Here is a 14971-nt window from a genome sequence, read left to right on the forward strand (position 1 = left end):
GAAAGGGACCAGATTTCAGTCCAGAGAAGACATCATGCGGAATGCGACGGACCAGCTGCGCGCCATCCCAAAAGAGGCGTTCCAGCGCTGCTTCCGACAGTGGCAGAACCGTTGGGAGAAGTGTGTGGCAGCCCAAGGGGACTACTTTGAAAGAGATTAGTGTAAGTTTGTTGTATCTGGATACGAGTATTTTTTATGAACAAAGGTCGGATACTTTTTGAACACACCACGTATAAGCTTCTAGGTGCATTTTGGGGTAAATGTTGTAAAGTTATAGTAAAAGAGCTGCATGTATATACATGATATATAAATGCTTGTTCAAAGAAATTGTCCAAAAATGGCAATTTGGTGGCCATTTTGGTTATGCTAATTAGGTCAAAAACTCAAAATCCGGCTTGGGAACCGGGTTAATCGAATTCGGCATACCCTAATTATGTTAAAAAGTGAGGTTCCCAACTTTTACCCAAAAATGCGCCTAACATTCACATTTCTCAGAAATCAGTCTAGTCTATTATATCTACACCTTGCTATCTCCTCATCATATATACAGCACACTATCACCTCATACTTTTGTGTTATCCTCCACCACCTCATTCTACCCCCGTGTTATCCTTTACCTCTACCTGTAATATTTCCCATCATCATTGACCTCCTCTACCTCCTCCCATCTATTTCGAGGTTGTTCTGTTTCCTTCTCTCTCCTGTTCGTTCAACCCCTTGTGGGGTTCATGTGTTGTCCCACTCTTTATTAGTGCATTTCCATCAACCTCCTGATAATTAATTCATTCTTTGACGAGACAATGACTTTGTATACAACAAAAAAATGAAATTTAACAAATAACACCTGTGCATTGTTCAAGAAGAAGGAATAGAAATCACACCAAAATGAAAGTACAAATGGTCATGTTACAAAAAGAAAAGAAAATGACGAGTAACGGAATCAAGGATTCAAACAGCAATCAACGCAACATAAGTCACCAACGATCCAGGAATGAATGATATTGCACAGGGAAGATGTTATTGTTTGTTATTTTTTTTAAGGGGTTTTAAGCCAAGGTGGAACCACATTGTAGCCCCACGAGCTGATGATCACAGTCACATGAGTACATGGTGCACATCTGTGTAGTGTAACAGTGTCGTCTTGTTCGATACGTCTCCGTAGTCTTTTTGGCATCACAACAAATCACCCCAGTTAGGATAAGACTTGAACAGATATTCATTCAGCAGGAGGAAATGAAGACAACCTTTTGTAATGGATTACAGGATAATAAAGGCTACAGAAAAGCATAAAGCATACTTCAGTTTAAATACAAAAATAACATGGTCACACAGGAGAGAAAGGCATAATAGAGTAGTTGCCTGTAGTTTGCACACGAAGTTAAGGGAACAAAAGGAGGATAACCATAACCTCAGGATTGGTTTCAAAGTTGACAAAAACCAACCTGTTCAAGAAAAAAAGTAAGACTGGTATCCACAAAGGCCTCGGCACAGGTGGAAAACAAGCCGGGAGTAGGAAACCGCTGCGCAGACACATCCCAAACATCACAGTCGCACAAAATACTTAAGTTAACGATTAGAAACCGTCGGTGCCGGTGCCGGTGCCGATGCACTGACGAATCGGTGTGGCATTGTGCATCTTGAGACGAGTTAAAATTTCTGGACTCGTCGGTATATACAAGTACGTGTGAAGCCTGCCGCACGAATACAGCAGGGAATACAAAATCTAACTGCTCCACATATCTCAATCAGTATGCCAATCCGAAACGATGGCGATCAATAGTGCAATAACATCAAACGGGGGGGGAGACGGGTCAAATAAAGACTTTCGAAACAGCTTGTGAGACACCGATGGCTGCTCGAACATGAACCGCATTGACAGCTCCGTTTGTGGAACAAACGCGTCGGAATTTGTCTCTTGTGGAAGGAAAGTATCTAGAAAAAAACCCCAAAACATAGCAACAACAGGATAATGGTTCAAGTACTGGGGAAGAAAGGGGTTGGGGGAATAGGAATTGGCTCTCGAACTGAAACCAATTACATCCCGGTCTTCAGAATATTTGAGCCTCGTAAGAGTTTGCCAAGAAATGTCAGAGATCATGGCTGCTCAACAACTGCGTAGGATTGCTAAGAGAAATCCTCAATAAAATCACAGTTCGTTTAACATTTTCTATAAAGATTCATCAGCCATGTGGTTTCAACAAAAGAAAAACCTTCACAACCACAACAAAGTTCATCAAAAGGGCAAACTCTCAGAATCCCATCTAAAAGTTTACGGATGCTGCACAGACCTTCCTGGAGTGCAGCACTTGCCCAGCCTGCAGCATGCAAATGCAAAGGCAGCCAAGCCTCTAAAACAATGGCAGCGACAGTTTGAAGAAGCCGCTGCACTACATGAAAGTTCATCATGAATGAAAAGAAAAGTAGTCCCCAAAGAAGTTGCAGGAAAAAAACCCCCAAAAGACTTGTGCATTTGATGGAAACTCAAATGTCGAGTTGCTCTCCTCTACACGCGGCACGCACTCAACACTCGCCGGCAAGCATTGGGAAACACAAGAACGGCAGATTGCAAATTGAAAACAAGATGAACAGGTGCAAAGGGGTCAATGTGGAATGGTGTTTTCAGTAAACAATAAAAAAAAAAATCTCCTTGGAGGATCTTTGGGAACTTGATGAAGCCATAAACCTACTAGTGGACTATCTATTGCACAATGTAACCTGGCAATTCTGCGAATGTTCTCCCGAGGCTGTTCCAACGTTCTGACCTGTACACTTGGACATACTTCTCTTGCTGGAATGCTCTCTAAGCACACGGTCGGACTCCACACCCCAGGCAGAACGCATTGCGAAACGGTTGTCGATCTCTCTTTGGATTGTTGAAGTCCAGTTGTAACAGTAGACCCATCATCAGCCACGAGAATGTATTGCAGGATAAGGCAGAGACAAATATACAGTCGTAGCCGCTGTCCATAAAAAAACATTTTGATTGCAAAAGGAGTAAAAGACCACTGATGCAACAACACCAAACGGGAATGAGCCCGGCTTTCCCGACACAGCACGTTCCAGGACTGGCAGTCTGAGGAACACATTTAGGTTAAGTGACGGTTCGTTGGATCCTTCTATACAACAACAGAATGACTGAGAAGATCAAGTACGAGAAGCACTGCCCTTCCTCCCTTTCTCCTCCACCCCTCACCATCTTCCAAATAAATGAACAGCCAAGAGCTAAGCTACAAAACGTTGCTGGGTCTTAATTAAAGTTAAATGTATCCAAGTATCAGAGTGCAGTGGATGTATATGGGAGAGGCAAGGAGGGACAAAGGGCTGAACGAGAAGGAAACATGAAACCAAGGACTCAGTCAGGACCAACAAGACCCATCAATTACTCCAGCCTGCATTAGAGCCACGTCGAAGAGCATGTGAATTCCACTGAAGTCCTGTGCGGGTTCGGGTGGTGTCGGAGGTGGTGTGTTAAAGGCATTGATGGGTGCATTTACAGGCCGTCCCAACGTCACACCCATACTTGTTATAGTCATGGAGTTGCTCCCTGAAGAGCCAATATCAACTGCAGATTCTTCGGTGGCTCGCAGTGCGGAGCTTTTTGAAACAAGTCCGTCGTATTGCAGGGGCCAAGGCAGATCTATGTTGCCTGCTCGATCACAAACGGCTGCAGCCAGGAGGAAATTGACAAAAGCTGCAGAAGCTTGCGAAGTAGGGACGGGTGAGGCGGGCAGTACAGAGACTGGTAAGTTAGGTGGCACGAGGACCGGCGTAGTAATTGGCACGGAGACAGAAATACCAGGATGCAGAGGGGTTGGCACGCTGGGTAGCTGTTGCATTGGGACCACTGCAGTGTCACCAGTTGTGTGCCTGATCACAGAAGGACGATGAGATGTGGAGGCCATAGCAACCGTGGAGCATGGCACAGAGCAAGAAATTGTCGATGCTGAGGAGGACGTGAACGTTGTAGAAAGAGAGCTCGGGATTTTTGCAGGCTCATCGTTGGGAACAAAGTCGTCAGCTATGGGGCGGCTGCAGACTTTGCGGCCTAAGGTAAAGTGCCCAGGGTCCTGGCCATCTCGACGTAAAATTTCCGGCAATACCCGTCGACGGGCATTGATGAACCAGTTGCAGACCTGTTATATGGAAAATGGGAGACAAAGGGTAGGAAGAGAGCAAAAAAGAAAAATCATAATCAAATATACTCATTCATTTGACAATTGTTATCAAGGAAGTCTCTCGCTCCGGAAAGACTCGCACAGATCTGTGAGACAAAGGTTGGAAAAATAGAATATATACACAGGGTGTCCATAAAGTCTTGTTCTGGTTTTAAAATTAAATATGAATCAACATGTAAGGAGACAGGCTAAAAAGATTTGAAATGGGTTGCATGTTCACGATGCCAGGATGATTAAACATACAACGTACATTAAGCACTTCCCCCACAATGCAGCACAAAGACGGAAACTACAAAACTTTGTTGAGTCCTCATTAAAGGACCATCCATGTGTTTGAGCAGAGCAGTGCAGTGAAAATAGGCCACAGTGGGTTTGTTGAAGATTTTATGACAAAAGCTCAATTGGTAAAAAAATGTTATAGCCTGGACAGACACACTGAACCTCAACGGTAAATAAATAAGGAAACACGAAAGAAATGAAAAACATGGGGCGTCTCATGCCTGAAAGTTCTCCGGCCGGGCTAATAAAGGCTATTTATAGTCACGACAACTTTGCCCTTTCACATTTTGACCCATTTTTCCTTCCATATTCTCAGAATAAAGCTTTGTTGAAAATTTTATTACAAAAGACAAAAGCTCAAATGGGTAAAAAAAAGTTATGACTGTCAAGTGCATGCACACACGCACAGCGAGAGGGAGGTGGCACGCTTTGCCGCCTCCCTCTCGTCGGGGACTGATGGGCCAAAGACAGCGCCAAATAACAACTTCAATGGGAGTGAAGAAAGCAAGGAGAGTGGCAGCTTTTGTGGGACACAGGACCACGCACGCGGCACCCAGTTTTGTGCCATTCGACATGCATTTGCAAGGTAGCCTAGGCCTGGAGCTACGGCAGCTTTGATGTGACCGAGGGCCACGCACATGGCACCCAGTGTCCTGCTGATAGACATGCATTTGGGACACGACCTGGCCATGCAGCCTGGAGGGCTTTATCGACTCCATCCTGCTGAGGGTGGGTGGGAGCTACCTTCTGTTGAATTGAGGACTGCACTGAATTTAACAGCTTCTGTAAGGGCGAGGCATTTGGGACGCGTCCTAGCCATGCAGCTTGGTGCGCTTTGTCCCTCCCACCGAGGACGAGTCCATTTTGCGGAAGGCTCCTGTGGTGCGACTCCCTCCCACCGTGGACAGATGAGACTGAGCTGCTGTAGGACCGCATGTGAAGTTGGCGACCGGCAGGCGGGGATATCCCTGGGTGGGATCGGGCAAACCCCCTGAGGTGGAGGGGGAAACGGAGCACGAATGAGGAGACAGCTTGGTCCATGAGTTGTGGTTCCTTGCTGGGTTGGAAATGGGCGCGTTTGGAGACCAGAGAAGGCTCCGTTCATAAGACACGCAGTGGCGTAGTGAGGAGAGGGGAGGGCCGGGGGGGGGGGGGGGGCGAGGAGGCGACCACACCAGGCACGCAGTGGATGAGGCGCCAAGTGACACCCTCAAATTGATTGTATTGTATATAAATTAAAATACAACGTACGCGTGAGATCACGAGAAGCAACTTTCAGAACCACGTGTTACAGTTTAAACTCGGTGCTACATGTCAATGTGTCATGTCGATGTTTACAAACTCTTTACATCCGGATTCACTTTTTTTTCCCTCATTCCTATTTCTATCGCACAGTAAATAAATCCATGTTACGGTGTTAGGAATTATCGGGCTGCCTGCTGCGTAGATCTTTTATCTTGTATAATGAAGTTTAATAATTATGCACTCGGTAACATGGAGATCACCCATTGGCCCAAGGGATGGAGGGGTGTAACTGTTGGACATTTGTTATGTAATTATGTCGATCAAATCTAGATATCTCACAGTGTTATGTCCCAATCAGCGACGGCCAGGATCACGTGTCAAGTGAGTTATTTAACTTCCTTGTCTTCCTCTGCTGCTCTGTCTCATCAGCGCTCGTCTCGAGGCCACAGAAATACCACACCACGCTGCATGCATGTTTGATGTAGTTTTTGTTAACTACCTTGTAGCATACCTGCCTGCTCTACTGCTTCAGTACTAGTTTACCTTTCACTAAGCCCAGGTCTGCTCGGACCAGGGCGGGGATTATACATTCGTTTTATTATCGCCAAATGGTACGAATATTATAATTGTTGTTAATATTGTTATGAATTTGAGTAGAGGAATATCTAGAGCCAGATAGATCTGTATAGGTAGGTATCTGACTGTCGTGATAGGGAATATACCTTGTAATAAGTTCTATGGTTCGTCCAGTTTGTCGGGATAAGCTGTATTGGTGTCCCCGCTACGAGGGAGCAGGGCGTGCTAAATAGTGCAGGGATTATGGATAAGATTCCTTTGTTCGTCGCCCCCTCTGTCGTCAAACCTGTGTCCCTTATGGCAACGCACTCATATAAACACTTAGATAGGTCCTTAGTGCGCAACAGTAATTAAATTCCCTTCCCTTACAACGACTGTGGAAGACAAACAGGCAACGGCCACGTACAACACCGGCGTGGGCGTCAGACACCGGGCAGGCTGGGAACCACGCCCAGGAGGACTGCGATTGGTTGGCGCGGAAGGCACGAATCAGCGCTGAAGGCGCGAGGAGGTTCGGCAAACGGCGGGAAGCTACGAGGCTCTGGTTGGTAGCGCGCCAAAACTGACGTCACATGCCAAGTTACAAAAGGACTCGCTGGCGGGATTCTGGACGCTTCACTCTGGGGGACTGAGTCGTGCTGACGGTTCGCGCTTGGTATTGCGTCGTGCTGAGACTTGGCGCCTGGTATTGAGTTGTGCTGGCCCTTCGCTTGTCGTTGTTCGTCCTTGGCTCTTGGTTGTTCGTCTTTGGAGGTCATGGGTTCGCCATCTTCTCGGTGCTCGGTGCTTTTGGTGCTGTAAGCGAACAGACCTCGTGGGCGGTCAACGAGGAGCCTGGAGTGGGGCGTTGGCTCGGGGCCGAGCAGAGCGTGGGTGAAGTGGACGGAGGGCTTCCTCGCGCCGGAGCTTGGAGCCGCGTTGGACGGTGGACAAGACTGCAGACAGATAAGCCCGCACCCATGAACCATTACACAACGGACAGTTATTTTTGTAATTCATTTTCCTTTGTCTTGTCTCTGAGGTGAGGTGTGCGGGATCCCGATTTAGGACATTTTATTACCGACGCGTATTTTCCTGTCCCGCTATCTCTTGTAAAATAAACCCTTGTATTATTTTCACTTTCATTTCAAAATCTTGTGTTCGTTGAGTTAATTCCCCTGCAGGATAGGAGCTGCAGTTGGATCGCTATAGGTAAGCGCTTCCTCCTCTTCCTCTTCACCTCTTCCTCCCGCGGTTTATAGCCGAATCAGAGTTGGTCGTCGCCTCAATTAAAGCCGTTCGGTCATTCGCGAGCCCTGGCATTAACCGGAGGGTATTCGCACGACAATAATATTAGTATTAATAAATGCCTTATGACAATGTTATCATCGTTTTTGTTATTTATTTTGAAATAGGAATACCATGCCATGAAAGGACCTATTAAACTGCTCTATCCACCTTAACATGGCCCGTGTTTAGAAACAGGAATTCTTCCGGATTATTTGTAGTTAATGAGCCAAATCATCTCAGGAGATCATAACTATATTTATCTTAAATACATCAACTCTTATGTATCTTAAATACATAAAGTCTTATTTATCTTAAATACACAAACTCTTATGTATCTTAAATACACAAACTCTTATTTATCTTAAATACATAAACTTTTATTTATTGTAAATACATCAACTCTTATTTATTTTAAATACACAAACTCTTATGTATCTTAAATACATAAACTCTTATTTATCTTGAATACATAAACTCCTATTTATCTTAAATACATAAACTTTTATTTATCGTAAATACATCAACTCTTATTTATTTTAAATACACAAACTCTTATGTATCTTAAATACATAAACTCTTATTTATCTTGAATACATAAACTCTTATTTATCTTAAATACATAAACTCTTATTTATCTTAAATACATAAACTCTTATTTATTTTAAATACACAAACTCTTATGTATCTTAAATACATCAACTCTTATGTATCTTAAATACATAAACTCTTATTTATCTTAAATACATAAACTCTTATTTATCTTAAATACATAAACTCTTATCTATCTATAATTCCAGTAATCTCTGTCTGTCTGTACGTTTGTTTGTCTGTGACCGCTGTTTCTCGACAACCACGGGTCCGATATACTTTTAACTTGCCAGGTATATTGCTGGGGACCCGAGGATGTGCCTTTTCAAGGTTTCATATTAATCGGACAATTACTTACCGAGCTATGTCCAAAAAACGATTCAACCAATCAGAGAGCAGCGAACGATCGCGTGTGCCGAACGTGGCGGGCACACTCTGCCTCGGATGGCACATTTGAGAGCGTATTCATTTATTTCACGTTTGCAAACTATGTTGGCGTTAAACTATGTTTTACAACTAATAAAAACGAATTTGCGATTCATTCGCTTTCCTGCGCGTTTGTGCACGCGATGGCGATTTCTTTACCAAACTCCGGAAGCCGTTCGCTTTGGACCAAACCATTGCATGTAAATAGAGGGGGGGATTGTCACCACTCGCAAGCCGTTCGCTTTGGACCAAACCATTTCATGTAAATAGAGGGGGGGGATATAATTTTAGATATAGATATAGTACGGGCATGCCCTAGTTTATCTTAAATACATCAACTCTTATGTATCTTAAATACATCAACTCTTATGTATCTTAAATACATCAACTCTTATTTATCTTAAATATATAAACTCTTATTTATCTTATATACATAAACTCTTATTTATCTTAAATACATAAGCTCTTATTTATCTTAAATACATAAACTCTTATTTATCTTGAATACATAAACTCTTATTTATCTTAAATACATAAACTCTTATTTATCTTAAATACATAAACTCTTATTTATCTTAAATACATAAACTCTTATTTATCTTAAATACATAAACTCTTATTTATCTTAAATACATAAACTCTTATTTATCTTAAATACATAAACTCTTATTTATCTTAAATACACAAACTCTTATGTATCTTAAATACATCAACTCTTATTTATCTTAAATACATAAACTCTTATTTATCATAAATACATAAACTCTTATTTATCTTAAATACATAAACTCTTATTTATCTTAAATACATAAACTCTTATTTATCTTAAATACATCAACTCTTATTTATCTTATATACATAAACTCTTATTTATCTTAAATACATCAACTCTTATGTATCTTAAATACATAAACTCTTATTTATCTTAAATACATCAACTCTTATGTATCTTAAATACATAAACTCTTGTTTATCTTAAATACATAAACTCTTATTTATCTAAAATACATAAACACTTATTTATCTTAAATACATAAACTCTTATTTATCTTAAATACATAAACTTTTATTTATCTTAAATACATAAACTCTTATTTATCTGAAATACATAAACTCTTATTTATCTTAAATACATAAACTCTTATTTATCTTAAATACATAAACTCTTATGTACAGACTTGGCATTTAATATGGCTTTTTTTTTTTTTCTTGACTTGGGTTTAATTTCTTAACTCAGTATATCAATCTGGTGAGTTTCTTTCACACTTTGGTGATTTATTTGTTCAAAGAACCATGTCACTGATTGTCTGTCGCAGCAAGAAGTCAACAACAGGATTATATCACAGGTGGCGTGGCAAAATGTACGGACAGGTGCATTTGATGATTGGCTTCCCAGTCGGGTATACAAGGGTTGTTGCGTTCTGTATCAGTGGAAAACAACTGCTGCACGTCTCCAAAAGTTATTTCCGCTTCCTCTGGAGATGGTCCGTCAACTCGACAATGCTGTTTGTCATGGAGTGGTGGCTTTACGAAATTACGGCATGAAACAGCGTGCTATTGCTCGGCAGTATGGCACCACTCAAGGTCAGGTGTCAAAGATCCTGAAACGAAATGCTCAGAAGGGTGTCCCTACTCCAAATACCGAGGCCAGGACGTCCCCGCAGAACCACAAGGAGGGATGATCGCCAGCTGCACCGGTTAGTCCGCAATGGCCGTACCAAGTCAGCTAATCGGCTTAGGGCTGGGTGGCAGCAACTGACAAATGTGCCTGTATCCAGAAGGCTAGTCAACCAACGACTCGTTCAAGCAGGCTATCGTGCCAGGCGTCCCCTGAGAAAGCCACGCCTGACCAGACAACACCGCCAACGCCGATTGCAGTGGGCCAGAGAGCACCATCAATGGCAGCCAGGACACTGGAATCATGTGATCTTCAGTGACGAGTCTAGATTTCTGGTCTATCGTCAAGATGGCCGCGTCCGAGTGCGCAGACAAGTGCATGAAGCCTACAACAAAGATTGCATAGTGCCAAGAGTCCAAGCTGGAGGTGGTGGGGTGACCGTTTGGGCTGCTGTTCATGCAGGGGGCAAAACTGGCCTGGTTGTTCTGAATGGAAACCTGAACCAGTTCAAGTACAGGGCCATTCTGGAAGAAACATTGCTTCCATTTGCTCGTGCAGCCTTTCGAGGAAACTTTGTCTTCCAAGATGACAATGCACGGCCTCATCGTGCTCGCATGATCCAACATTTTCTTGCTGACCATGGTGTAGAGCATATGGAGTGGCCTGCCATGTCCCCGGATATGAATCCGATAGAGAACTTGTGGGCAGAATTAACGCGTCAAATCGACCACTTGGACCAGCAGACGACCTCTGTGCGTGAATTGCAGCAGGCTATTGTCACTGCATGGCAAGCGATTCCTGTCCAAACCTTGGCAAATCTCGTGAACAGCATGCCTCAACATGTACGTGCTCTCCTGAATGCTCGTGGGGGTTACACGAAGGACTGAACTGTAATTTTACTGTCCGTAATCCCAGTCGTAATTTAACTTTTGTTTTTGTTTAAAAAAAATTTGGCTAATGTGCAAAATAAAGAGATACTTCTGGAAAACGTACAGAAGTTTAACACAGTACTGTCCATGAATTGAGTTCGATATCAGTTTACATCACTTTCAAGGATCAATTTATTTGTTTCAAAATGTCAAATGTGGTTTTTGTTTCTTTTAAAGGTCACATTAACAAAATCTAGAATAATTTCAACATAATTCCAATGAACTTTTGGTTCTAAGACATCTTGAAAAGTAAGTTCACCCCCACAAAAAAAATATTCCATATTAAATGCCAAGTCTGTATCTTAAATACATAATCTCTTATTTATCTTGAATACATAAACTCTTATTTGTCTTAAATACATAAACTCTTATTTATCTTAAATACATAAACTCTTATTTATCTTAAATACATAAACTCTTATGTATCTTAAATACATAAACTCTTATTTATCTTAAATACATCAACTCGTGTTGTGTTCTGTGTGTCCCTGATTGGCTGTTAGTAAAAAGCACGTGTAATAAATACGCAATTTCAGTAATGGTCCATTGGAATGGATTGTGTATAACTTCCCTATTCGGATTTCTCATTCTTCCTGGCTTGCTAAGACCATGAGTGTCATGTAACAACGTCACGTGTACTTTACTATCACACGTGGTGTAATGGTAAAGTACACGTGATTACTTACCTTGACTATGGTGTGTGTAAACCTATTGTTGAAGCCGGGACTTAGAAATGGAAGGCATTTACCCAACCGCTGCAACCTCCCTCTACCCTCTCATTTAACTCATCAAATCACTCCCCCTTCTTTCCTCTCGCCCACTTCATTCATACAATCAACTTCCCTAACCTGCACCCCTACACCTCACCCCACATCCCCTCCTGCACCCCCACCCTATCCCACAGCCCCCAACATACCCCCCACACTATAGCCCCGACCCCGCAGCCCCCACCCACACCCCACCCCACAGCTCCTACCACACCCCGCACCCCCACTCTGTACCCCCACCCCACCCCACAGCCACAACCCCACAGCCCCCCGACACACACCCCCACACTATAGCCCTGGCCCCGCAGCCCCCACCCCCACTTCCACCCCACCCCACACCCCCACCCTGTACCGCCACAACCACAACCCCTGCAGCCCCCACCCCACAGCCCCCACCTCACCCCACAGCCACCTCAGATCATTGCAAATCCAAAACCATGACCTTTTCTACCCTCGTCAACCACTCCTCCCCTCCCCCTCCCAGGCCCTAACACAACTCCGATCCCTCCTCCTTCCAAATTTCCAGTTTTCGCTCCTGAGTTTCCTTCTGTATCCATCTTGTCCACCCTATACATCCTCTCCAGCCCCCATTCCTCCTCACACCCATTGTTTGTCCACCCCCCTTTGTCTCGGCCTTCATCTGTCGGCCTTCATCTCTCGGCCTTCATCTCTCGGCCTTCACCTCTGCTGTTGGTGTTAAATTCCCCCCTTTCTCAACTGTTATTTTTCTCCTGTTGCATCCTGATCCATTCAGTGTACTAGTAATAGCTCTTCCACGAGCCCCGACTGTGTATACAAAAAAAAAAAAAAAAAAATTCTCATATTTAACAGCTTCCAGGGCTCTGCTGCTGAGCCCACTGGGGAAGTTTCGAGCTCTTTCATATGGCCCCCTCAATAGGAATTCCTGACTATGTCAGTGCCTGCAGGGGGCGATATTTTCGACTTTCACCCCGAGCGCCACGAACCATCACTACCCCACTGAACAACAAAACACAACAACATGCATTTTAAAGGCCATTTTCCCTGCTAGAGCGGGGGTTAGCCTTGTGGTCCCCATGACAATCTTCTCCATTTTGCCCTATTTTCTGCATCTCTCCTTGTTAACCCCCTTGCCCGCATTTCTTCTTCCACCATCTTTAGCCAAGTCTTTCTCGGTCTTCCCCGTCTTCTACTTCCTTCTACATTCATTTCCATCACTCTTCTCAACCAGTCACTTTCATCCTTCCTCAACACATGACCAAACCATCTAAACCTGTTCCTCTTCACAGCATCAATCACAGGCTCTATTCCCATCATCTTTCGCAATTCATCATTTGTCTTCCTCTCTCTCAACGATACTCCACACATCCGTCAAACCATTCGCATTTCCACCCTTTCCAACCTTCGTTGCTGCTCTACGTTCATTACCCATGTCTCGCTCCCATAAATCATAACACTTCTCACACATGCAGCATACACCTTTCCCTTCAGCTTCAACAACACTCCCCTCATCATCAGCACGCCACTCAATTCCCGAAACTTCTTCCATGCACATCTCACTCGAGCAACCGTTGCCGAGTCTGATCCACCTTCTCCATTCAGCATGTCTCTGAGGTAGCAAAATGTTTTCACACCTTCCAGCTTCACGCCGTCTCCAAGATCCAACTCAACATTTCCTCCATCTGCAGCTCCCTCTGTGCACACCTTACATTTGAATGTAGCTGCCACACTGGTTAATGACCCTCTCAGACCACTACATTTTTGCTGAACCCACTCAGCGCACATTGTACACTGAATGGAGTTCACTCCGACACCCTTCCTACACACAGCACAGGGCCACTTCCCAGTTCTTTCCACCTCACCACATGCTTTACCACTTGCCATCACCTTCATCTTTCCGATATTCACCTTCAGACCTTTTGTCTCCATACATTCCTTCCACGTGTTCATCTTTTCCTTCAGTCCATCCATACTTTCCGCAATCAACACCAGATCATCTGCATACAACAACTCCCACGGTAAACCCTCCTTTACGTTCTGAGCCAGCACCTCCATCACAGCTACAAATAGTAGTGGACTTAGTACCGACCCCTGATGCACTCCCACCTTCACCTCAAACTCACCACTGTTCCCGGCCTTCGTCCTTACAGCTGTGCGCGCTCTTTTGTACATTGCCATCACTACTCTGATCAACCATTCCTCCACTCCTAACTTCCTCAATGCCCATGTCAATACTTTGCGTGGAACCCGATCGAATGCTTTCTCCAGATCAACAAACCCAAGAAACAACTTCTTCCTCTTATCCATGTACTTCTCCTGCAACTGCCTCACAATGAAAAGCGCGTCTGTCGTTCCTCTTCCTGGCATAAATCCAAACTGCATTTCGTCGATCTTCACTTTCTTCCTTATCCTCCTCTCCAACACCCTTTCCAATACCTTCATTCCATGCTCCAATAACTTTATCGCTCGGTACGAGCCACACTCCAGAGGGTCACCTTTCCCCTTGTATAGAGGGACGAGGGTACTCAGTTCCCAATCCACTGGAATGCGGCCTTCTTTCACCACCAGATTACAGATCTCTGTCTTTCTCTTCACACCCCAACTTCCTGCTGCCTTCAACATATCTCCCACAACTCCCGTCGGCCCTCCCGCTTTTCTACTCTTCATTGCTTTTATCGCTTCCTCAACTTCCTTCTCAGTTATCTTCTCTGCCGGTCCTAAAACTGGGTTACTCTCTATGTTGCCATCCCATTCATTCTCTGTATTCAACAGCATTTCCATATATCTTTTCCATCTTCCTTTAATTCCATCTGGGTCGACAACGATTTGTCCCACTTCATCCTTCAAGCAACTCACCCCCATCACATCACACCTCTCTTTCGCTATCTGCTTTGCAATCCTGAATACTGCTTTCTGACCCTCTTCCACATCCAAGCGTTCTCCGAACATTTTCCTACATGCCTCCTGCGCCTTTGCTACCTCTTTCTTTGCAGCCTTCTTGGCTGCGTTATAACTTTCATGCTCTGCTGTTTCTGCTCCCGTACCCTTCGCCTTCTGCCACTCCTTGAACTTCTTCCTCTTCTCGTCAATCCTCTTTCCAACTTCATCATCCCACCACCA

General features: G+C 44.0%; 1 protein-coding gene across 2 annotated transcripts in view; it reads right to left on the minus strand.

Moving 5' to 3' along the window:
- Window positions 1–886: 886 nt before the first annotated feature.
- LOC137413039 (homeobox protein AKR-like) overlaps window positions 887–14971 on the minus strand; it is a 48838-nt gene continuing 34753 nt past the window's right edge. For both annotated transcript variants that reach the window (XM_068098422.2, XM_078767347.1), the window contains exon 3: window positions 887–4133. In XM_068098422.2, the coding sequence (XP_067954523.2) occupies window positions 3357–4133 (777 nt within the window). In that variant the 3' untranslated portion in view covers window positions 887–3356. The remainder of the gene's footprint in view (window positions 4134–14971) is intronic.

The sequence above is a fragment of the Myxine glutinosa genome, chromosome 13, assembly GCF_964187855.1.
Source record: "Myxine glutinosa chromosome 13, kmMyxGlut1.1, whole genome shotgun sequence".
In the NCBI taxonomy this organism is placed as follows: Eukaryota; Metazoa; Chordata; class Myxini; order Myxiniformes; family Myxinidae; genus Myxine; species Myxine glutinosa.